Source organism: Betta splendens, chromosome 13 (genome assembly GCF_900634795.4).
Source record: "Betta splendens chromosome 13, fBetSpl5.4, whole genome shotgun sequence".
Lineage (NCBI taxonomy): Eukaryota > Metazoa > Chordata > Actinopteri > Anabantiformes > Osphronemidae > Betta > Betta splendens.
The window spans coordinates 7,195,395-7,218,510 of NC_040893.2; the positions used below are offsets into that span (position 1 = coordinate 7,195,395).

Here is a 23,116-nt window from a genome sequence, read left to right on the forward strand (position 1 = left end):
ACAATTTCACATTTTTTCTCTCCAGGGAAAATCTAAAGTCACCAAAGTCAATATAGGATTTATCTGCTGGAGACCATGAATTTACCAGATCTTTATGAAGTACTTAACATTGTTGAAATATTTGTGTTGCATCACTAAAAACATTGTGCATTTTCAATCTAATAACATGATTCACTGTTTTCATCTGGAAAGTCAATGTACTGATCAACACCTATTGTTATATATCATGTATCATTTATTATAATAAGCAGTGACAGACTGGATGGACTTGTTTGTTGAGTTTCAGGTCAAGTATCAAAGCATGAGTCTTCACTCTTTCTAATGTAAAAAACATCCTCCAGGAGATTAGATTTATAGTGTGATGTTATCATAAAATGATGAACAGAAATATATTTAAAACAAACGCCTGTGGCTTGCTTTGAACGGCCCCTCCTTCATTGTGTGTGTGTGTGGTGTGTGTGTGTGTGTGTGTGTGTGTGTGTGTGTGTGTGTGTGTGTGTGTGTGTGTGTGTGTGTGTGTGTGTGTGTTGACACGGCTATTTTTTACAGCTCAACCAACCTGTTTGGAAACGATGATGTCACTCACCCTTGAGGGTTAATACGAACCCTCATTGTGCAGACATCAAACACACACACACTGCACATAATGTCAAGGCTGTAGAAAACTCGGATTTCCTTTATGACACACATGTATTGACACACATACACACACACACACACACACACACACACTGATACACTGATGGTGTCCTCTTACTTCGCCGTGTATCGTTTCAATGTCAACGGGCCATTTTGACGCCCGGCCTGAGTTATCACCGGAAAGATCGACCGTAACAAAAGCAAAAGACGCCAGATCGAGGCGAACGGGGACAGAGAGCGACACCTTTCCACACAGCAGGAGAACGGGACCTGGAGGTGATCCAGATGTGCCAGACTTCAACCTCCTCCAAAGCCACTCCACAGTAATGTGCAGAAGGCAGCTCTCTCCTGAATCAATACAATACTCTGACAGCGATGCTGTTTTTACAAATATAAACGTGGGTAAACAGGGGAAAAGGTTTTACAAAGTGTAACTTGAGTCTTGGGCTTAGACTCGAATGCTAATGACTCATGACTCAACCTGTGACTCCACTCACCTCTACGCGTCTGTTTTTTCATTGTTGTTGCTTTGTTTGTTTGCTTTACTTTACATTATAATGTTCACAGCATTCTCCTCTGTTTTTCCACAGCCGTCTTGTGTGTCTGAGATGTTTTATGAGTCCCCTGGGCTTTTATTTTTGCCTCACTCACGCACTTTACACTTCCTTTCTTCTGGATTTCACTGTTCTGGGAAATAAACACAAGGCTTAAAAGTAAAACATGCAGTGTTTTATACTTTGCCATATTTTGGTGATTCTTCTTTACCTTGTAATGTCTCTTGAGTTAAAGTTTAATAGATGAATCACTCCTAATAGTGAATAATGACTGTCGGTTGAGGTTCTGGCTGATTGTGTGTCCTGTGAATCGTGAAGCACATCTGTCTTTGATGATGTTTGCGTTTGACACCTACGCAGCCCTACAGAGAAGGTCCTGGGAGTTGTTCATTGCTCATCCGTTCACCAGAGGGGCTGGCTTTAATTGTTGTGCATATTAGCAGATTTCCTGCCTCTGGACATCCACTGAAGTAGATGGAGGGAAGTAAGAGCAGAATGGAGGCTAGAACTGAAGCATTAGATAAAGAGGGGTCAGCGTCTGAAAAGTCCCAGAGGAAGTTGGAGGCAAGTTCTTGAGACGTTCTGGAGCTGACTCCTCTCTTCTCTCCTACTTTCACATTTCACAGGCTCCTACAGTCGCACAAACCCTCCACATATCGCTGTGTAACACACAAAGCCTGTCAGCGTTTCTAAATAATATAAGTCGTGTCACTGTCTCTTTCCCCTTTTAGCTCCCTGTCTCCCTGTGTGTTTTTGATTCTTTACTTTGGAGTCTTCAGGTCCCTGCGTTCAGGGGCCACAGAAGGGCGGGGTCCTGAGATGCACCGTGGGCGTTTTGTGGGGTAGGAGGAAAATGACTAAAGACGTGCTCTTTAGTCACCATCTGAGACACAGACCGGCACCCACTTTTCGGAGTGAATCAGCGCTGTAGTGTGGAGGCAGGGGGTCAACTCAACTCAACTGTCCCTCTGATGAAAAATCTCCTCGTATGTGTGTGTGATCAATCAATTGAAAGGCGACAGCCAGCTTTACTGCCGTTGTAGTAATGATATCATTCGCTCCTTCCTCTGCTTCTAGCTGAGGACGTGAAGATCTCAGGTCAGATGATGTCATCGGAGGAGCTTCCGTGGTTCAGTTCCCACATATGGATACAGACGCCTGGGAGCAGCTGCCCGATGCCCGTACACAGAACGCACGGATCCAACGGGAGCTCACGGAAACAATGAGGGCTCCGTGACGTTCAGCTGCAGTTGGACCAGAACCAGTCAGGAGCGCCGCGCTCATCCCGAGACCTGCCTGCAAAATAAACAGTTAATACATCATTCCCCGAGCAAAGGAATATACCGATGCGGTTATGTCTGTTGAGGTGCGTCCAAAATATAAAGAAATTATAGCTGATATTTACTGGATCTGTGTAAATCTTTCCTGGCAACTGGATGCTCCCATTTGTCCAGAAAGCAACGATGCTGAGTCAAGTCACTTAGTGCTATTACCTATCAAACCTGTCTGAAAAGCGGCGGTGAGTTATGGCCTGACATCATACTGACCATATATGGTTATTTACAGTAATATGAAACTGTGCAGCTCAGCAAAACCCTCCCAAGATGTGATTTATTAGGAGGACGGAGCGATTCTCCAGAGGCCTCAAAAATGGGACTTCATCCCTCCCTCTTTTTTCTGGGAAGTTTGCATCGTGATACAGCTCCATCCCAAAAACTACACAACGCCATAAGATCGAGCTGAACAGAGTCATGAGTCCAAGAGAAGTTCCTTTCACCGTCCCCGTTTGTCAAGTCGCTCTCTGCCACGGTAAAAAAAACCCAAAGGCCTCGCATTTAACAGACACCCACACAAACAAACGACGGACGGCGCGGATGAACCTCCCCTATAGCCTCCACGCGCGCCAGCAGTCCCGTGCACTGAGAGACCTCTGAGGCAGCACAGCGATAAGATTAGAGGAAGTACGTGGGCGTGAAATAGCTGCGGTGTGGGACTTTCTGGATTCACACAATCTGCAGCCACTGCAGGGCCCTGCTTTTTATTAGCGTTCAAGCTGGTGGGAACCTACAGACGCCATGACGACGGACCCAGCGTTCGGCCCCCGGATCCAGCGACAGAGCAGCCGCCCCCGAGGTTGCGACTTCTGGTCCGGTGCAGAACCATCAGCGGGTCCATTAACAAAGCCTCCGACAAAGCTTCCTTTGTTCCATAATTAATGCCAACGCGATAACCGTGACATTGAGCGTTGGGCCGTTCGTACATCAACATCCCTCACACACGAGGATGAATGCTGCCATTCATCATTACACAGGGCTAATGGACCCCATGCTACTGAATTATTAAGCACAACACAAGAGACCTCTGTGCCACACTAATGGAGGCGCACGGCGCAGCACATTTCCCGCATTGTACAGTCAGTGTGTTAGCGCGTTAATTGTTAGCCATACAGGAGGCTCCAACTTCAAATTATTGGGTTAAGTGAGCAAACTCCCCTTTGGGCGCCGGTGTTAACAGACGCCTCGCTGTGTTTAGCTCGGGCCACGACTGTCTCACTTTCTGCCGCTGCGCGTCAGAGACTCGCAAATGTCACAATACGCAGGACAACGAGGAGCTCTTCGTCCTGTTGGTCTCTAATTAGTTTGATGCGTTCGCTGGGAGCTGTGGAGCAGGAGAACAGGGCGGAGGAGAGAGGCGACAGACACGAAAAGAGAAAAAATCCATTTTAGTTCTGAATAAAATTTCTTCAGGACTAATGAAGCGCTCGCCACCATAATTGCTGAGACGACTATAATTAAAAAAGCCAGCTCTTGTTCTCCTTCCTTCCTCGTCCTGTAGAGACATCCGCATTTTCCTGCTTTTCCTGAAGCTTTAAGGGCCCTGTTCAAAAAATAGCCCCCGAGTCGCAGAATAGAAGCAGTGCTGGGAAACACCGGCCCCAGAAACGCAGGCTGAGACAGGGTTCCTGAACTCGCCTGTCGCTGCCACAAGCCCATCGATTGTGTATTTGTTTATCTGCTTAGGAGGGCGCCCTGTGATCATGTTTCCCCAATCGAGAACGATTACACAAAGAAATACGATGCTGCTCTGCTACTGATTCCACATCATAAGGCCGCAGTAATTACATCTGGTGTGTTGTGCATTAGGCCCAGTTTAGGACAGAAAAGAAGTACACACTGGCTGTTGGTAACAAGACGGGGGTGCTCCTGTGACTTAAACGGCTCTGATGTGTAATTGCACCATGAAATGATGACAAAAGTCTGTTCACTCATCAACAAGATCCCTTTTATTAAAAACAGGGCAATATACTGTATCATAAATCTAATTCACTGAGGAAAAGAAGTCGTAATCCTTTCACATCCAATAAAAGCGTATGAGTTTTAAAAGAGACTTAAGCCAATCTACACAACTACTGCAGTAAAGTACTGGTGCACTCATACATTCATCATCATGAGTTGAATTAATCAGCTAATATGCTGTAGCTGTGTCGCAGCTTAGTCGGAGTCCGTCATCCTTGGTCGTTATCCAAATTAACACACTGCGCAAAGAGACCATCGTTTAAAGTGGAGATTGACTGCAGAGCTGCAGACGCACGCTTCTCAGGGGTGACGCCGGTCTAATGTGGATCCAAACGGGCTTTTAGCGCAAGGGGAGGGGGCGGTACCGGTACCGGGCCTGCTGCTGCCTTGGAGAGTGGCGGATCTAAGTGTGGCGGCTCCAGTGTCCAGAACCTGGCGAGGAGACAGGTCGAGAGCATCCTCTGACGACACAGGTCATTGTAAATGAAAAGTCTTGAACTTAAGTACAAACTACACTTGTCGTCAAATACTTGTGTGTAGCCCATTGTCACGAGGCGCTCGAGGCGCAGGTGAAGGGTGTAAAAAGTGATGGGGCAGGTGCGGGATGTCCACACACTGGGAACTGGTCCAACGCGTAATAGTGATGTAAGAGCGCTCGTGCTCCTCGTCGCCGCCGCTGTCTCCAGACACAGATGTGGCTCCACTCCACTCGCAGACAGGTCCTTCTCAGCGGGGGGGGGGGGGGGGGGGGCACCTGCTGTCGCGCTCTGCGCTGCAGTGGCTCGACGGCACGCGATTAGCGCACAGCTGGAAGCGCAGGCAGAGCCGTTAACGCGGCGGGGTTTAACGGGAGCCCGCAGCATCGCTCGCACGCACGCACGCACGCACGGACGACGCAGCGCACGTCCGGATTCCACCCCGGGAGATCCAGCGATGATCCCGCGCGTGCTGGGCGGCGGCGGGGCGGCGTGCGGGACCACCGGCACCCTGTTCTCGGCGTGCCTCGTCTCCGCCTGTCGAGCCCTCTGCGACGAGGGCCAGTGCGGCGACGGCCAGCGGTGCTGCCCGCCCAGCCTCGCGGGGAACGGCAGCGGCGGCGGCGGCGGCGGCGGCTCCGCGGTGGGCTGCTGCAAGCTGCCCATCCACGTCTTCTTCGACAACGTGGGCTGGTTCACGCGCAAGCTGTCCGGCATCCTGATCCTGCTGCTGCTCTTCGCCATGGGCTACTTCATCCAGCGGGTCATCTGCCCGCGGCCCCGCCGGCACCCGCACCACGACCGCAGCGAGGAGCCCTCCCTCTACCACGGCCACGCGTCGGCGTCCCAGGACTCCCTGCTGGACCGGTACCCCGAGTGCAGCCTCGGGGACTTCACCTCGCCGAACCTGCCCGCCTACGACGAGGTCAAATACCTGCCCACGTACGAGGAGAGCATGCAGGAGATGCGCGGGGACCGCTCCGACGAGAACTTGCTGTCGGAGAGCGAGGCGGGGAGAGAGAGCGCTGGGGAGCGGAGACGGGATGTCCTGGAGGTACCGGGACCGCAACACAACCCAAGGACATGTCGGAACTCGGTCTGAGGAGCAGTGAGCTTGGGAAAAGCTACACAGACCATATTTTAACATGCTTTTATCATCATCAGGGTAATTATCTTGGAGAGGTATAAACTCAAGTGCAATTATAATCCCGAATGTTGAGAATAAAGAAGGAGGCTGAGAAAATGTGTTTTGTAAGACTACGGGATTACTCGCCTTTTGTATGCAAATGGCCGCTTGGTTGAAGTAAAGGAGATTATAAGTGGGCGAAGGCGGCTGGAATCGACGCGCTTTGTGTCGCCGACAGCTAATTAGACTGTGACACAATCGCATTAAGTTTCACTTCAGCGCCGCGATTTTAGGTGGCACCGTGAAACTGTTTTCCTTCTGTCACATTCTGGCTGCTCCGTCTTCTCGAGGCTAAATATTCCGCAGGACCAGTCTCTGATTGATTCAATTTGCATCCAAAAGGAAGAAGATTTAGATTTTGTTGTTGAGGCGCGGGTGAGGGGATGAATATCAATGTAAATACTCTCTGAGGCGCAGTTTTATTATTATTTATAGCTTATCAGCGTTAAAGCAACACACACACACACACACACACACACACACACACACACACACACACACACACACACACACACACACACACACACACACACACACACACTTCATAGGAGCTGCCAGATGAGCAGTTTATCAGTGACCTGAGCCATGTGTGATACGTCTATTGAAAGCTGAAGCCACGGAGATAAGCGATTGTTAAAACTGCTCTGATCCGTTGCCTGAAGCTACATGTATCAGCGTCTCCCAGGTCCTGAAATGTAAGGAAAAAAAAAAAACACAATGGCAGAGATTACAGCTGGCACTGATATGTCAGAGTGCCAAGAAACAAAGTTGCATATTGATGACAGGGTGTCAGACAAGTTCACAGGTGCTGCTTCGAGCAGAACCAGTGCTGCACAGCTCAGGCCCTGAAAAGACAAAGAGTGGTCTGATAGGAGACAGGAGGCAGCATCCTCATTGTCCACACTGTCAGATTTAGTTGTGTTTTGACTATAATTCTCTTCTGATGATTTAAATGACTTGGAAACGGAACTTGAAGTGCCTGTTTTGCTGCTATAAACCAAAGTGACACTACATACATTGCATTAACTACAGAACCGTGTCCTTTAGACCGACGCTAACAGTAGCTACATGCCATTACTAGTATATAAAATGCTTCACAATGCAACACACCACTTTCACACTGGATTCACTCACATTCATCCTCCAAAGGAGAAGACAAGTGAAATGCAAAGAAACTCCAGCAGGGACTACAAGTCAAGATTATTAGCATTATCAGATATCTGGACTCCGCTTATGTCAAACGTAACAAACTGTCACATTAAAGAATGTCCAACAAAGCTTCCTAAGGCCCAAAATTATATTTTTTAAATGTACTGTTTGGTCTTAACAATTGTAAAAATAAAACATTTAACTTAAAAGTGTCTCAGCGGACGTGCAAACGTTCACATCTGAGATGAAAATGACTTAATAACCTGTTACCAAAGCCTTGGATAAATGTCTGTCAATTAAGAGAATGAATCATTGCGCTCTCATTACCAATATATTTTGTTTACCTGGGTCCTCTGTTTCCTCCCACAACCCAAAAATATTCAATTAGATTGACAGGGGAGTCTAAACAGGCCACAGCTGAGTGGTTGGCTGTGTGTATGGGGTCCTGTGATGGACTGGTGGCCAGTCCAGGGTGAACCCTCCTCTCACCTCATTGTCAGCATGTCCCCAAGCCTTGTGAGGTGTGAGGGAGTGAGTTCGGCACTCTAGTCATGTATATACTGCACAGCTCCACCTACCTCTGCAACAATGCATAAGCAGGTGACTGAGCTTTTCAAATCAACTATAGTGATGAACCAGGGAGGCTGTCATCACAAAAATCCATGCGTTCTTATTGGGACTAATCGCACACAGACAAGAAGCAGACGCGCACACAGTCAAACAGGGAAAGAGACAGTTCCAGACAGTGTGTACACACACACACACACACACACACACACACAGACACACACACACACACACACACACACACACACACACACACACACACACACACACACACACACACATTAAAATCGGCTCCAGTCTCTCCATTACTCACTGGACCAAACTACAACTATAAAAAGGTCAAATCAATGAGCAATATCCTTCTCATAAATTCACCATAATCCACAGGAAGTCTATTTTTGGAGGAGCTGCAGTGTTTCGCCATCAGTTAAGTATCGGAGAACTTGCTAGTCATTGAATATCAGTAATTGATCTGTGCTCTGATGAAAGCACAGTGTCCATTTGGAACTTTCATGCTTTACCAATATGAAATAGATACTAAGTCCTCTGTGGTTGTAGTATTGTACTATTGCATTTATTAGGAAAAAGACTGTCTGGCTGCGTTATTCTTCCTCGGATCTCATTTTCCACGTGTGTGGCCACTCTGAGTGGGGCTGCATGTGCAACTCGACTCCTCACTGATAAGTCTTTTCATAGATTGATGGTGTTTGCTCTGGATGACTGCGCTCCATCACACAGCGAGTAGGTCTAGAAAGAAAAGCGAGGGAGGCAGCACAACAAGGGAGAGTCAGTACGTCGGCGATGGACTCAGGCAAGAGGTGGATAAAAGTGCAGGCTGAGGTAAAGAAGAAACACTGAGACAGAATGAAGAAAGGGTATTTTTTGCTACATCTCCAGTTTATTTCAGGGTGCGTGGCCACTCACGGTTTCAGGGACCACATTCTACTACACTCATCCACATCTTCGCCATACAGCTGAGCGGTTGTTTTGAAGAGCGTCAGTTTCTCTCCCTCACTCAACCTTCCTGAGCCGCCACTAGAGGAGATGGATCGGCTATAATGGGCCACGGATGTACTGGCGTTCTGCCAGCCAGGGGGTGGAGCTGCATGGTAAGCAGTTGGTTTCACACTGCTGCAGAAAAGTAAATACAAGAATGACTTAAAGAGAAGCAGCTATTCTGGATGTATTGAACTCTAAAAGCACACGCGCTCCCAGAAATACCTCCTGGATATACGAGAGAGGATCAAAAACATCCTAAAGATACTCATACTCATGAGATGACGCTTGTATGAAATCAGAGATGCATAAACTATATAAAAATATCAAAACACAAAAAGTAGTATATAACTAAATTGGATTTTCATTAGTTTTATTAACTGATATTTTCTTAGTGTTTACACAGAAGACAAAGTTTTGAATATTAAAACTGTAAAAATATTTCTGCATAGAAAATAAACAAGTCAAACATCACAATCAGACAATGACCAAAGCAAAACATTTGTTCATGTCACGGACACAGAAATCACTAAAATGCTCACGACAGAAAGGCCATAATGGTGTTGTTTAATACGCCTATCGATCAATTATCCAGCCACAGCAACAGAAGGTCACCAACAATGTTGTGCAAATATTTTATGTCACACAGCGGATGCCACAGAATCGTAGCGCAATTTCCAAACTCGAGATAGAGGCTGTACCTCAAGTACAGACATTTCTACACCACTCAGCCAAACCGCCCAATATTCACCGAAATACACATGGAAATCCACTTTGGCTCCGCTGATATTTGTCAGAGAGGCTCCACCGAGCTCAACGTCGGGAGGCTACGCTGCTCCTCACAGACGCATTAGCAGCTCGCTCTCTCTCTTTGGATAGCTCCATCTCTATCTTGGCCTGGATCTTCTCCCAGTCTACCTCAACCTGGCAGAAAGACAAAAAGACAAGGTGAACTCACACTAGATGCAAACAGTACCGGTAACGATGGAGACTGGGCTACAAGGTCTAAGAGGTGGCATGTGCTTTAATTAGCTCTGGTCTTGATCCTGGAAACGTTCTGATTGTTAAATTTATTTAGCCTAGAGGCAGTCAACGTGTATAAGTAATGCCAAGAAAGCCAATATTGGATGGGGTGATCAATCGATGCAGTGCAGTCCCTGACGTACCCCTTCAGCATACTGCAGAAATCTCTTATTAGTCTCTTTTCTGTCAAATTTCTGTAGGAACTTCTCTCTATAACCCAGCACGGTGTCCACGTGGGTCTTGTGTTTGACTGCCAGCTCCAGAGCCCTGCGCACATGATGAAAAGCCACAGACACACATTCACTCCATATGGAAAAAAAAGGTTCTTCATCTGAAGCCTTGCTCAAAATAATTTGAATCCTTCTCCTGGAACAATAATATAAAGGAGGAAGCATCTTTACTCACGTTTCTGTAAACACAAACCGTGTCTTACCTCTCCCAATTGAAAAGGTCAACGTTGATTTGTATGGCTTGGTAGATGAGTCCAGCTTGTAACAAAGTGGCCTCAGCCTCCTGGACCTGGCCACTGAACATTAGCACGTGGGCCAAAGATGACTCCTTAGATGGCTGCTCCTTTATAAAGTTGATGTACTGTACCCTAGGTAACTGAATAATGAAAGGGAGACAATAAACAGAGAAAGTGAGGTACTCTAGGTCACCTGCTGTAAAAATCAACATTTGGTGGGTCTAACTGCATATGATCCTAAACACCATCCCTGAACTAGACATCACCTAATGCTCTTACCTCTCCAATAGCAGCATAGGCCATCTCTGCTGTAGTGAGCTCCCTGTTTGACATGGACATACCAGCAAGACAAGCCCACAACGACTGGTCCTATAGAGATGGTAAACAGGATAAGGATAAAGCACTTTTAATTGAAAATATTCCATCATGGAGACTGTTTTCTAAAATGCTTCAGCTGATTCTACCTTGATATCATTTCACGGTAAATCTACCAAAAGTATACACTATCATTGCTGTTCCTATTTTTTTATTATAGCATTTATTTAAAGTAAGTATTTTACAAATATAGCTAAGAGTGATTTATTACTAGGAAGGAGGGGGATGAGATATGCTGGTAGCTGTGTACATGCATATCCAAGGGGACAGGGTATTATGGTGGCTTTATGGTCCCCCTTTTATGTCCTGCTCATATCCTGGCAGACCTCATTGTAGACAAGCCCCAGGCCACTTGGTGCATGACACGCACACAAACACACAAAAAAAGACATTTGCTGTACACAATATATGGAGGTAAACAAATGTGTCACTGCTTTATACTCTGTGCAGCTGCATTCATTAAAAAGAAGGCCCAACCCAGCGGATTGGCCAACACTTCAGCGAGCGCCACGCCAGAGTCACCACTCTGTAATTTCCCACTTTAATGAGTGTCCATCCTGAAGACAAGCAGCTTTAATCAAAAAACATCCCTGGAAATGACTATTAACATAACAAAACAAAAAGCTGGTGTCAGGAAACTATATAAAAACCTGACTACCTCTTAAAGATCAAATCGTTACCATTTGTGCCAGTATAATTTTTATGTTATATATATTCTTACATCATATGTTATGTGTTACAGTACCTATTTTAATACCTGTTTGTGTTTAGGCTCTAAACACATTGACAGTGATTCTGGGAAAGGCCACCAAACTCTTACCAGAAACTGAGGGGGGAGGAGTGAAAGAGGAAACATCTCTTAAACCCAGTGCTTCTCTCGCCATTCCTCTTGTCTGACCCCCTGCTTGCTACCAGCATCCATGTCTCCAAGATTGTGGTTATTGCATCACCGACCAAGCAAAGACTGCCTCGCGCTTTATTTAGCAAGTGTGTGTAAATGCGTGTGGAGCGTTTGCACAATGTATATAGTTGGGATGTGTATTTATGAGCGAGGGCTCGGGGGAGGGGGCTAAATCCAGTAAATGGTGTCACCAGGCTAATTGGGGGCTAATTAAAGCCTGCTGGTCTGCTCCCATAAACCTGTCTACTACCTTGTCATTCCAGATTCTGTTTCACGCCGTTTCATACATGCACATGTGTGACAAGCGCAATAGGAACCTGGACTTAGTTAGACGTGATCTCACATTTAAAAAAATAATTTTAAGGTTGATATAACTACGACAGGGAGTTAGGGACAACTAGCTACAAATTGAGAGCAAAGACAGATTAATAGGTGTACGATGGCACTGAGTTACCTTTGCAAAGCGACACAAGCGCAGGGCGTCCTCCCAGCGTGCAGAGCTGCTGTACTCATGCAGGAGGCCCGGGTAGGGAGGTACGCTGCTGTACACCAATGAGCCGTCTCCTTGGCGTAGTGTCATCTTGGTGCCGACGAAGCTCAGAATGTGGGGTGCACGGCTAAATTCACTTTGAAGGCAACAAAAGCACAAACATTCACGAGAGAGAACAAACTCCCGCAGCGCGACCACATCCTCACGGTGTTTGTAAATCACAGAGAACACCCTCATCAGAGCACATTTCTAATACAAAGACTAATTTGTGTGAACGCGCAACGTATAAAAGTTTTGCTAGATTGATAAAATAACATGCGTGACAGTGCTGCTTTTGTAACGAGCACCGTATTTGCGGCCAAGCTGCCTTCCATCATAAATGCCCTCGAAACCAAGACACATTTGTAGAAGTGCAGACTTTGTTTATTTATTAGCTCCTGCCACCAGCTGTATGGTGCGGTGACACCCATGATAAAAATCTGTCTGCTGCAGAACCAAAATAGCAAAATCAAAACAAAAAAAACTGAGAAATAGCCACATAAATAGAGGCCGTGTTGACACAAGAAGCCTTCAATTACGAGGCGTATATGTGTGATGTCTGAAAACTATGATTAAGTTAAATAGTGTTAAAAATTAACAGAGAGCCAAGATACACTCGCACAATGTGAAATAGTGCAAAGAAAAGTCTAGATTAGTGGAGCAGAAACACTTTAAAGCCTTGACTTCATAAAACGTGCAGGAACTCTGCTTTAGCAGCTAAATCTGAGGACGTTTGGGCAGGAAGCATTGTACAGTCAAGAGAAGAGCCTGAAGCACTATGTGTCATACCTCAGGGAACGTATATAAAAAGCCTTCCTCTTACCTTCCCACTACTGCTCACGAAAATCAATCGTTTCCAATTTTAACTTCCTTCACAGCAGCTTACTCGTCACTCTGCTCAACACCATCATCCATTTGGGCAATAACGTCAGAACACACGTGAGAACTACCTACCTGCCGTCCTTAATGTTTAGTGTTTTGGGCAGCAGCTCCTTGTCAATGAAGACAACACTCGGGTAGTACCACACCGTCAGCTGGTTGTCCTGGATTCCACACAGGATGTTGGCAGCATCATTCCATGCCATACTGTGAACCATGCTACCTAGGTAATACACAACCAACAATCTTTAGTGTAGTTACAAAGATAATCAATATACTTCTAGTGAAATAAGTTCCCTCCTCCCAGTCTTACCAATTTTGCAGACTTTGGGTTCTCGCCCAACATGACGCACAGAAGTCAAGTAAAGGTCGCGGTTCTTGTCTATTAGTGCAATCTTCCTTTCAGTTGATGGGCCACACTGGTCAAGAGCTATCTCCACCACCTCCAGCTTCACATAAATGTGGAAACACACAGGTACAAACGTGCACAAAGGTGTGTGAGTGTGAGTAAATGATGAAAGAAAGAAAAATCAGATAATAAGAAGAGGGAGAGCGGTTTGAACCATGACCCAGCAGCCTTTCTAGCTGTGTGTGTGTCTGTGTGTGTGAATAGGAGTGCGATAGAGATACTGAGTGGGTATACCGACTGAATGCGTGTCTGTGTGTGAACCTGTGTGTGTGTGTGTGTGTGTGTGTGTGTGTGTGTGTGTGTGTGTGTGTGTGTGTGTGTGTGTGTGTGTGTGTGTGTGTGTGTGTGTGTGTGTGTGTGCGTGTGTGTGTGTGTGTGCGCGCGCGCTTTTGGCCGGAGCCAGTTGGCTTTGGTGCAGAGTCTTGGGGCCGTGCCGTGCTGGCAGACAAAGCCATGCTGACAAACAGTAACTGCTGCTACCTCCACTTCTTTTCCTTCTCTTCTAATTCTTTCCTTCTTCTAGTCATCTTAGCTTGCCTCCACGTCCCTTCCCCCATTCTCTCCCTCTGCCTTTATCGTCTCTCCCTATTCTGAATATGTGTTAGTGTACTCTTTGCACAGAAACTTGTGAGAATGTTGTTCCCCTCAATTTCAACTGAAAAGAAAATTGAGTCATCGGGACAGCACAAAAGGCTGTACTTAATATAAAACTACAAGATCACAGGCAAAAATAGTGGCCAAAACATTTCATTTTCTAATACATCAAAGGACATGATCTTGTAAAGTAGAATTTATGCTGTAGCGTAACTGTATCTGTTATTATTATACAATATTTTTAAGTTACCCATATGAAACATGTATAGTTCAAGTGCTTTACTACTACAACACTAACAAAGTCTCTACTCACACAGCTAAAGAAACACCAACCTTGTGTGTCAGGGGTTTCCCATCACCAAGGGCTTTTCCGGTCAAGGCATCAAAGAGAAGGATGACTGATGGGGAAGAGGAGAACAGACTATAGCAAAAGCACAGTAAATCCACTTCATGAGTTTTCAGCGATCTCGGTGGTCCACTCACCTTTTTCGTCACTTTTGTCCCGGATAGCGATGGTGTCATTACTAAGGGACACACCCTGGGCATTTAGGATGTCAGCCCTCATACCGGGGAACTTGGGGGAGGATATCAGGCGCCCCTCATAAGAGTATGTATACAGCCCGGCTCCATCTACGAGCAGAAAGTGTCTGGGTGGGGGATACAGGACAACATGCTGAATGAGGCTGGAGTAAGGTTAGTGCATTTGCGCTTACATGTGGGGGAGTAAGGTAAGGGAAAGACGAAAGGAGCGGAATAGATTAAATGTTGAAACCAAATGAAGAGATCATAAAAATCTAATAAACTAATGTTAGCAGGTTATTACATTAACAAAGCATTAAATTACTCGACAAGTGTCATCACACTCTACTAGGGTTGGGCCAGTAATGTATTTAGCTCTATGCTGAGTGTCAGGAACTCTGCACTGGAGGACTGGAGTATTGCACAAGAGCTACTCCATATTAATCTAATTTCCCCTAGTGGTTTCACTCGCAACCTTATTGCATGACACGATGGGCTAAGCTAGAGCACTGAGTGTGTTTGTGTGTGTGTGTGTGTGTGTGTGTGTGTGTGTGTGTGTGTGTGTGTGTGTGTTTGTGTGTGTGTGTGTGTGTGTGTGTGTGCGTGCATAGTTGGCTGCTTGATGAGTGGAGTGGTCAGAACAGAGTAATGAAGCATTAGAAGAGCTAATACAAAACCCAACAGTCAGTTTTCCTCTCTCTTGCGGCGCTGGTCTGGAGACTTACTTCTCGGCTTGTAAGATCAGGCTGACTGTTCCTTCCTTCAGGTCAAAGATGAGGGGAGTGTTCCAGTTTCTTGAGCTGCCACCAATGAACATAAAACACGCAGAGCAAAATGGATGAAAAACACTAATATCCAGTAACACAACATTACATGTGGAGGCCGTGAGAGAACAACCTAAACAAGAGCAAGGAGAGGAAGGCTTATGATTATGTTAAATGGCATGAACACAGACATTTCATATAGAATAAAGACAGTTGTTCTGATCATAAGTATAGCATTCTGAAGAAATTTCAGTCTAGTGTAAATCGGGGCTCAAAGGACAAGAGGAGCTACTGACTTGTATACATAGCACTGAAGAGAAGTGGTAACCACCAGGTGACTGTGTGCTAGAGAGGCTTTGATGACTCGATCTCTAAACTCCAACACGTCCACAGCATCGTTCATCACATTCCTCACCTGAGGAGAAAAAGGAAATGATTTCAGACACTGGCTTTATTAACAGAAGTTTGAACAGAGTCACATACACAGGCATTTATTCTTAATATACACAGGAAACAGTCTACAGTATATCCAAGTATACATCATGTGGTGAGAGAGTGTTTTCAGGCCATGGCTGGTACTCGTTTTTTCACCTGCACGAATAAAGACACAAAGACTTCCCTCTAACTCTCTCTTTGAATGAGTGAAAAGGCTTTTTCGAGCACCAGGTGAGAGGTGGGGTTATTTTTACAGCTTTACAAATCTTCCTCCTCGACTCCCTCCAGTGAGCCAAATTTACATGCAACACAACCAGGAATAAAAAACATTTGACCGCAAGGTGGTAAATTTAGCTGGCTGATTCGCAAACCACTGGCAGATGTGCACTTTTAAAACGGACTGCGAGGAGGAGAGGGGGAGGAGGGAGAGCGAAAAAGCGCCTGGAAAGCTGAAAATAAATAGCTGATGACCTGACTTTGTTAGGTTTACACAAACTGCACTTAGTAAAGATTTCTATAGCAAATTAGTGCGTGTGTGTGTTGGCACGTGTGTATGTTTATGACCTTGGTCCTGTAGGCGTGCGTGTCCCCTGTCTGAGGATATGGTGCGTGTGTGTATGTACATATGGGTGTGTGACTTGTGTGGTTAGCATGGGTTTAAACAGTAAAACACGCAGAGCCAGCGAGGCAGCTAGACAGACTGGTCATTGTCACTGCACGGCTGCACACAAGCACACTAGGAGGGTCCACTATAATGTCACAACAGCTCCTTTGGCCTGGGCAGCACTGCTCTAAACACTGATAATGAACGTTTACATTTTGCTGCTGTACTTACTGCAGTTGTACTCATAAGACGTAGGACATATTCTGACCAGGTTTTTAATCTGAATGACATGTTTAGTGAAATGTTAATCAATAACGCATAATGACAATTTATGCATTCATAGAATTGCTAGTAATAAAAAAATGTGAAACTGAACTATGGTTAGATTGATTCAACTGGCTTCAAGTTTCCTACAACTCACACTGCAAAGAGGGGACAAAAACCATAACATGAAGCCAAGGAACTCTCTTTAGACCTCTGTGATAAAAGTGAGGTAAGAAAATAGATGTTAGAGAATAGAGAAGGACAAAGTTATAAAACTGTTTCTTAAGCTTTAAAGCTTTGAGTGTTCCCAGGAGCACAGCAGACTCCATAATTGTGAAATGGAAGACGTTTGGAACCACCTTCTCGGAGTTCACCGTTTGGCCAAACTCAGCAAGTTTGAAGTGTGTCAAGACGTGCAGATGAAGTGGACTTTGCAGACTAAATACTTCACTACTTTTGCTCTATCATTTGTCTTCTGCAAAAACCGTAACATTTTCATATGACAAATCTCAGCTACAGCTTTTGGAGATTATACAAGACTACAGAGTCAAATATTTTCTTACAGTGTTAATAATAGGGATACACAATGGCATTAGACCAGGACAGATACGTCATAATTGGTGCTTCTGCAATTAATTTACATCATATTTTAGTGTTGGAAAATATTGAATATTTTGCACTAGGTTCCAGATGAACACTTTTTTGTTTGGATGTTACACAAACAAGTAGGTAAATGTTGATAAATGTCAGGCTAAAAAAAGTGCATAGTGGGCAACAAACCGAAATTTATTATGTATCTGGAAAGGCTTATGCTTTAAACGGACCACTTGATCTACCTGCATGGCTCTCCTCTTGGTCAGGGTGATCACGAAGTTCTTCCACTCCCAGTGCTGCTCCACCACATGGGCAAAGATGACATGCCCATTGCCGCAGGCCCCTGCCAGCTGAGTGCCGTCTGCAGACCAGGCCAAGCTTAACACGCTGCCTGTATTGGGCTTTTCTAATGCATAGGACCACTGGAGGGGGGTTGAAACAGACAAGAGGTTAGAGTAAGATCAAGTGGACACGACGGCCAATGGCTGCAGCTATTTATCTACCATCCTGAACAATTACCTGGAGCGAAGCTTAGAAACCAGACACCATGAGAAGCTTAGAGGACCTGCAGTTAAGGTATATATTTGTGAGTGCATGTGTGTGTGTTCACGTAATGTAAACGCTGCTAGAAAGAATAAGGCCCAGTCAAGCAGTCATTGAGCGGTGATAAACTGCGGGACACTGAAGGAGCGCTGAGCTCTGCCAAGTCCAGCACTCGCGCTCGTAAACATACACTCTGCTATGCTCATCTATTACACACACAGCAGTTGTGGGTATGTATGGGGCTTCGTATATGAATCCCTCAAAATGAAGCCAAAACTGATTAACAAGACCTTGACCTTTTATTAGAAAGTTAGTTGATCAAGGTAGAGCAAGTCAAACAATTAAGAGGCTCTGACATGTTATGGCACAAGGCACCACTGAGAGATATGCAGCCTGTTTCCTGGAGGTATCCCCCTTTTCTCTATGTATTTTATTTTTTTTGTCTGCTTCCAGTTCCAAGTTTTCCTTCTCCCACTATTGTCTTTCCACACGCTTGTCCCCAAAGGCTTCGATGCAGTGCCATGGCAAAAAGAAAGTTATTCTTGTGCTCCGATACAAAATGAATCAACTGAGACAGTCTGGATCCACTAGAAGTCAAGGGTTTTCCAATTTGTTATTTTCCAGGACGGTCAGGCTGTATTTAGATTAGCACAGCAAGGTAAACGAAATATACTAAATAACATTTTTGTTTATAATTCTCATATCAGTTATTGTGCTGCAGCTAGGGGCTATTTCGAACTGCACACTGCTTATGAAGGCAGAAAAGTGCTAATGTTAGCCTCTTGCTGTCGCCAGTGATGGAGACACAAGTGTGGCCAAGTGCTGCGGTGTATCCTGGAGAAAAGGCCTCAGTGTGTTCGCTGCCTCACATGCAGTTGTGGGATGTGAGGTGTGCTGTTATTTCCCCTCTTGCCTGAAACTAGAGGTGACAGCCAGCAGGCTACAGATTACAGGTCCACTGCTTTTATCTGGGTCCCTCTCCCGTCTCATATGCACTAATAACCACAAACGGAAAAAACAAGGCAAGAATAAATCCTGTAACGGGAATCAGCCTCTTTGCATAAATATAAGCATTATATGTCCATGTTTTCTCCCTTCTAAACCCAAGAGGAGCCGTGCTTACATGAGCTCCACATCTAAACAAACTGGGCAGGCTTACACAATAATGAGAGATCTCAACTTTTCCTCAGCAAACATCTTGAGATGGCACCCGGGGGAAGGATGGGAGAGTGAGGGATGGCTAGATGGAGGCCAAATGCAGTCGAATGTATACACCAGGCTGTAATGAAGCAGGACACGCGATATCGACCCGAGGAGCTCTGCTGGATCCGTGCTTACCTAATGCTTTTAACACACTGAGCCATTTGATTCCTCCTAGAGCCAACCGGCGAGCCAGCGAGCGAGTGCGCGTCTGTCTGTGAAGGGTGAGAGGGGAGTTGTCCTTGCATGCGTGCAGTACGTGTGCGCAATAGACTAAATGCATCAAGTGTGACAATGAAAGTACAGAAGACAAATCCAAATAGTTAGCAACAAACAACAAAGCTTTCCTCTGCAACCTTTTTTCCAAGTTGTGTGTCTGTCAGCTCGAGTCTGGACTACGGGACAGATGGGGGACTCCTACTGCTCTCCTGAGATGGACAGTGTGAGCAACCAGAGGAGAAACAACAGCTTTTTTTTTCCAGAGCAGTACTGTTGCCTCGGAAAAACAATATTGCCACGAACAACTTTTGGTTTCTAAAATATTCACAAGGTATCTGCTCTGTACTACAAGACACAGCCTAATAAAGATAAGTGACACGATCTGTATTCAGCCTTCATAATGATGGAGGCAATATGTCTCTAAAGGCTTATTACAGGGTGCATATGCATCTTAAAAGGGATGCAAGGCTGTTAGGGGGCAGTATTAAGAGGACAGGAATAGCACAGAATGAGTGGCTGGACATTTAGAGACTACGTTTATTGCAGCCAAAGCCTTTCTACTGGACAAAGTCGGAAGCAGATTAAAAGTTTCTGCAGAATTACATTATTCAGTCAAAGCAAAGAGTGTAGAATGAAGACTTTAGGAGGCCAAAGGGAGACGTCTGGCCTTCATCCACCTCAAGTCCACCCTCTGGTCAGTGAACCGTGTCTGTCAATAATGGGGGAGTGTGACCAGAAAAAAAAAAGGTGTCAGACATGACGTATAGCACTCAGGTGTAGCCTGGGGGAAGGGGAGGGGGGTCCCATCAATGGCCTAAGGAGCTTATAAACACAGATTACATATATATATAAACCAATGATGCACCTTTGTGCTCGTGAGTCTATGTACGAACTACGAGGCAGAAAAAAAACACCCGCCCTCATATGTACATGTGTGGTGGCGGGGGACCAAGGCTCGTAGCCTAACACTTGTGGTGATCACTTCGAGCACCAAGCTGAACTCCCACACAAGCATCCTGTGCGTGTTGACATATATGTGTTAATGTGACTCAGACAACAGACGTTAGTTGCATGTAGGTGACAAACTCTGGAGTGCTAGACTCTGGGATGCCTCAGTACCACGAAGAACATCAGATAAGAGTGCTCCTTCCATATATTTAGCTACTGGGGTCAATCTAACTAATGAGCCACACAATTTCCACAGTTTTCAATGTAGTACTTGCATAGAACTGAAAATCTGCGCACACAGCAGGCATCCACTGAAACACTGCAGCTTATGTATGAACACATAGAGTCTCTCTGAGCCCTCGCCCCTTTTCCTTCACGGTGCCATGTGTATTTCTTGACATATGTTTACCATTAGGACTGGCAGGTGTTTTGGGCCTGCCCACGCTCTCTATTGTTGCCCCGCTGTCAAAACCAGCATGAGGAAGCACGAGGAAACTTGCAAAAGGTTAAGATACAAACTATTTGACAGGTGAGGGCATTTTGAGAGTCCCTGGAATTATAACTTCAAGTTGTTAATGCACCATGTGCCTCCTTTCTTCTGTCTCTCCTGGCTTTTTGGATCTTTCCAAAATCATGGCATGTTGTATTTCACAAACCGTACAAGGGCTGAGCCTAAATGCAGAGATGAGTGGAAAGCAGAGTAAGTAAGTGAAAAAATTTAATTATAAAGTAACAAAATGTGCAGCAAAATAACAACTGAATAACTAAAGATCAATGATACAGCACGGGGCAAGAAACTACCGAATGCTAAGAAATCTAGGCTGACTAACAAAACTAACTAACTTACAACAAACCCTATTAAGTCGATGTACCATAACTGCAACATTGAACAATTGAGTACTTGAGTCATCTAAATTACTCATTCCCCATGAGCTGGGATTATCTGTATTAATGCATATAATAGAAATATGTTTTTAATTGATAATATTAAGTTGGCCAACATCAAAAAGCCAACTGGAAGCAGGAGGAGCAAATGTAGCATGTGATGCGACTTATAGTATTACTGATAATTCAAAACTCCTACTGCTGCAATTCATTCATTCAGTTATATAATATAATATGTGAACCTACCTTAATATGAGAAGATCAATTGAACCAATGTTGATTAGAATAACGCTAGAAATAATTACAATGGAATTGTCTTTTCAGTTCACACCTAAAATTTTAAAACTAACATTGCACAAAGTGTTTGATCTGAATCTTTTCTGATCTACCAGGACCCACAAAAATGGATGTTTACCTTTACCATGTTGTTATTATGAGATCAAATGTAAGAAACAATATATAAGTGTTTGCCTATTTTTTTACACAGTCTCACTTCAAACCACTCACTTAAAACAATACAAATATTACTTGCTAAACATTTAGAAAGCTGAAAAAGGTAGCGACACACATACTGTACATGAGGTGGTGGGAAGTAATGAAAAGACTAGAAACTAATCCAAAGACTGTTTATATCTATGCCACTGGTTCACCCCCTCCCCCTCACTCGATGTGCACCACCTGAATCTGTGTTCTGGACTTCATGGAGTAAGTGGGGGTGGTACGAAGGCCAGGGAAAGGGTTAATGACACATGTCTGGACTAATGGCTCCCAGTGGAGCTATCTGCTGATTCAGCCCCATTACTTCACAAGCATTAAATATGTCTCCCCTGACTGCACTCTGCTTTCACCCAGTCTTAATGCAAGGCACCGACATGCTAATCAGAAGGGGTGAAGGAGATTTGCAGGGTTTCTGTGCTTTTCTAGCCCTTTATCTTGACACTACTGTCACACTGAAGCTAGCACGTCCAAAAGAACTGCCATTAGTGTTAATGGGTCAAATGGAGTACATGGCCCTGTGAAAAACAAGCATTTTCTGCAGCTGCAGTCCTGGTGGGCCTTGGTATAAAGTTACCACTTCATCCTTGATAATGTAACCTGATGCGTGAAGTTGCATATTATTACACTAACCTTAACAGACAAAATTGAGATGGAGTGTAAAGTCAGCATTGTATGACCTACTTTAATGACATACGACCTTACATTGTGCCTCTTCCTTGCCTGTTTTCCTAACTATCCCTACCCTGCCCACAGCTGATTAGCTGGATCAGATGGGTCCAGCTAATTAAAATCAGAAGCTGGAAGCAGCGTCTGACGCAGCAGGAAGAGTGGGGAAAACGGAGTGAATTGATATCTTCCAGCTTCTGACTGACTGAACCTACCCGATCAAAGTTAGAGGCTGTGGAAAACAAGCTCTGCACTGTTGACCAGTTGCCTGTCGCTGCCCTACTATTACGCTGATTAGTCATATCACAGTTTCTTCACCGCCTAAATTAATATGTTGCTCAAACCTTTGTTAATACTAAATAACAAACACTAAATAAAGTAGCTGTAGTAAAAGCCTGGTAAATCACATGCTTGATGTCTTTATTGCAAACAATGGATTAGCAACCAAATAATAACTTTTACTAAAATGGGTTGAAATTATTTTCGATATGTCATGTTTATCCATACAAACATTAAGTGGCCTTCTTCCAATCCTTCTGGAGGGGACTGTATATTATTTGTATACCGGGATGAAGGAGGTTACGTTCTCTGTTAGTTTGTCACTCTGCTAGCGGGCTTAAGGGAGCCAACCTAGTCGAGGGTTAATAGTCTTACATAAATCAGAACAGATGGCAGACTCTCTGCAAAGCCAGCTGGCTTCAGTTTGCCTGTGTGTCTGTGTGCAGGACAGGACCTGGCAGTGCAGGTACAGAAAGTAACTCCCTGCACATAATAAACACAGCACACATGTCTGAGTGCAATGGACAATAGACATACACCGCCAAGCATCTCGCTATAAACAGACATAGGGTGCAGATGTATGAAAATACTGCCACAAATCTACTTTTCAAGACAAAAAATCAATTACCAAAGCAATTACGTAAGAGTTTTTTAAGCTT

At 44.9% G+C, this 23,116-nt stretch overlaps 2 protein-coding genes across 6 annotated transcripts in view; one reads left to right on the forward strand and one right to left on the reverse strand.

Moving 5' to 3' along the window:
* Positions 1 to 5,237: 5,237 nt before the first annotated feature.
* Positions 5,238 to 7,428, forward strand: LOC114868695 (uncharacterized membrane protein C3orf80). Its single transcript, XM_029172497.2, has one exon. It carries the CDS (start codon positions 5,423 to 5,425, stop codon positions 6,065 to 6,067), a length of 645 nt encoding a protein of 214 aa, XP_029028330.2. The 5' UTR covers positions 5,238 to 5,422; the 3' UTR covers positions 6,068 to 7,428.
* A 1,170-nt stretch (positions 7,429 to 8,598) lies between these two features.
* Positions 8,599 to 23,116, reverse strand: part of ift80 (intraflagellar transport 80 homolog (Chlamydomonas)) — a 30,270-nt gene continuing 15,752 nt past the window's right edge. For 2 of the 5 annotated variants that reach the window (XM_055514151.1, XM_055514152.1), the window contains exons 9-20: positions 17,462 to 17,641; positions 15,619 to 15,737; positions 15,284 to 15,358; positions 14,523 to 14,686; positions 14,373 to 14,437; positions 13,350 to 13,485; positions 13,112 to 13,259; positions 12,083 to 12,254; positions 10,632 to 10,721; positions 10,320 to 10,492; positions 10,030 to 10,153; positions 9,220 to 9,787 (exon numbers count right to left, since the gene is read on the reverse strand). In XM_055514151.1, the coding sequence (XP_055370126.1) occupies positions 9,677 to 9,787; positions 10,030 to 10,153; positions 10,320 to 10,492; positions 10,632 to 10,721; positions 12,083 to 12,254; positions 13,112 to 13,259; positions 13,350 to 13,485; positions 14,373 to 14,437; positions 14,523 to 14,686; positions 15,284 to 15,358; positions 15,619 to 15,737; positions 17,462 to 17,641 (1,557 nt within the window). In that variant the 3' untranslated portion in view covers positions 9,220 to 9,676. Of the gene's footprint in view, positions 8,615 to 8,732; positions 8,999 to 9,219; positions 9,788 to 10,029; positions 10,154 to 10,319; positions 10,493 to 10,631; positions 10,722 to 12,082; positions 12,255 to 13,111; positions 13,260 to 13,349; positions 13,486 to 14,372; positions 14,438 to 14,522; positions 14,687 to 15,283; positions 15,359 to 15,618; positions 15,738 to 17,461; positions 17,642 to 23,116 lie in introns of those variants that run through there. The other 3 variants (XR_008696511.1, XR_008696512.1, XR_008696510.1) reach the window with 3 other exon arrangements.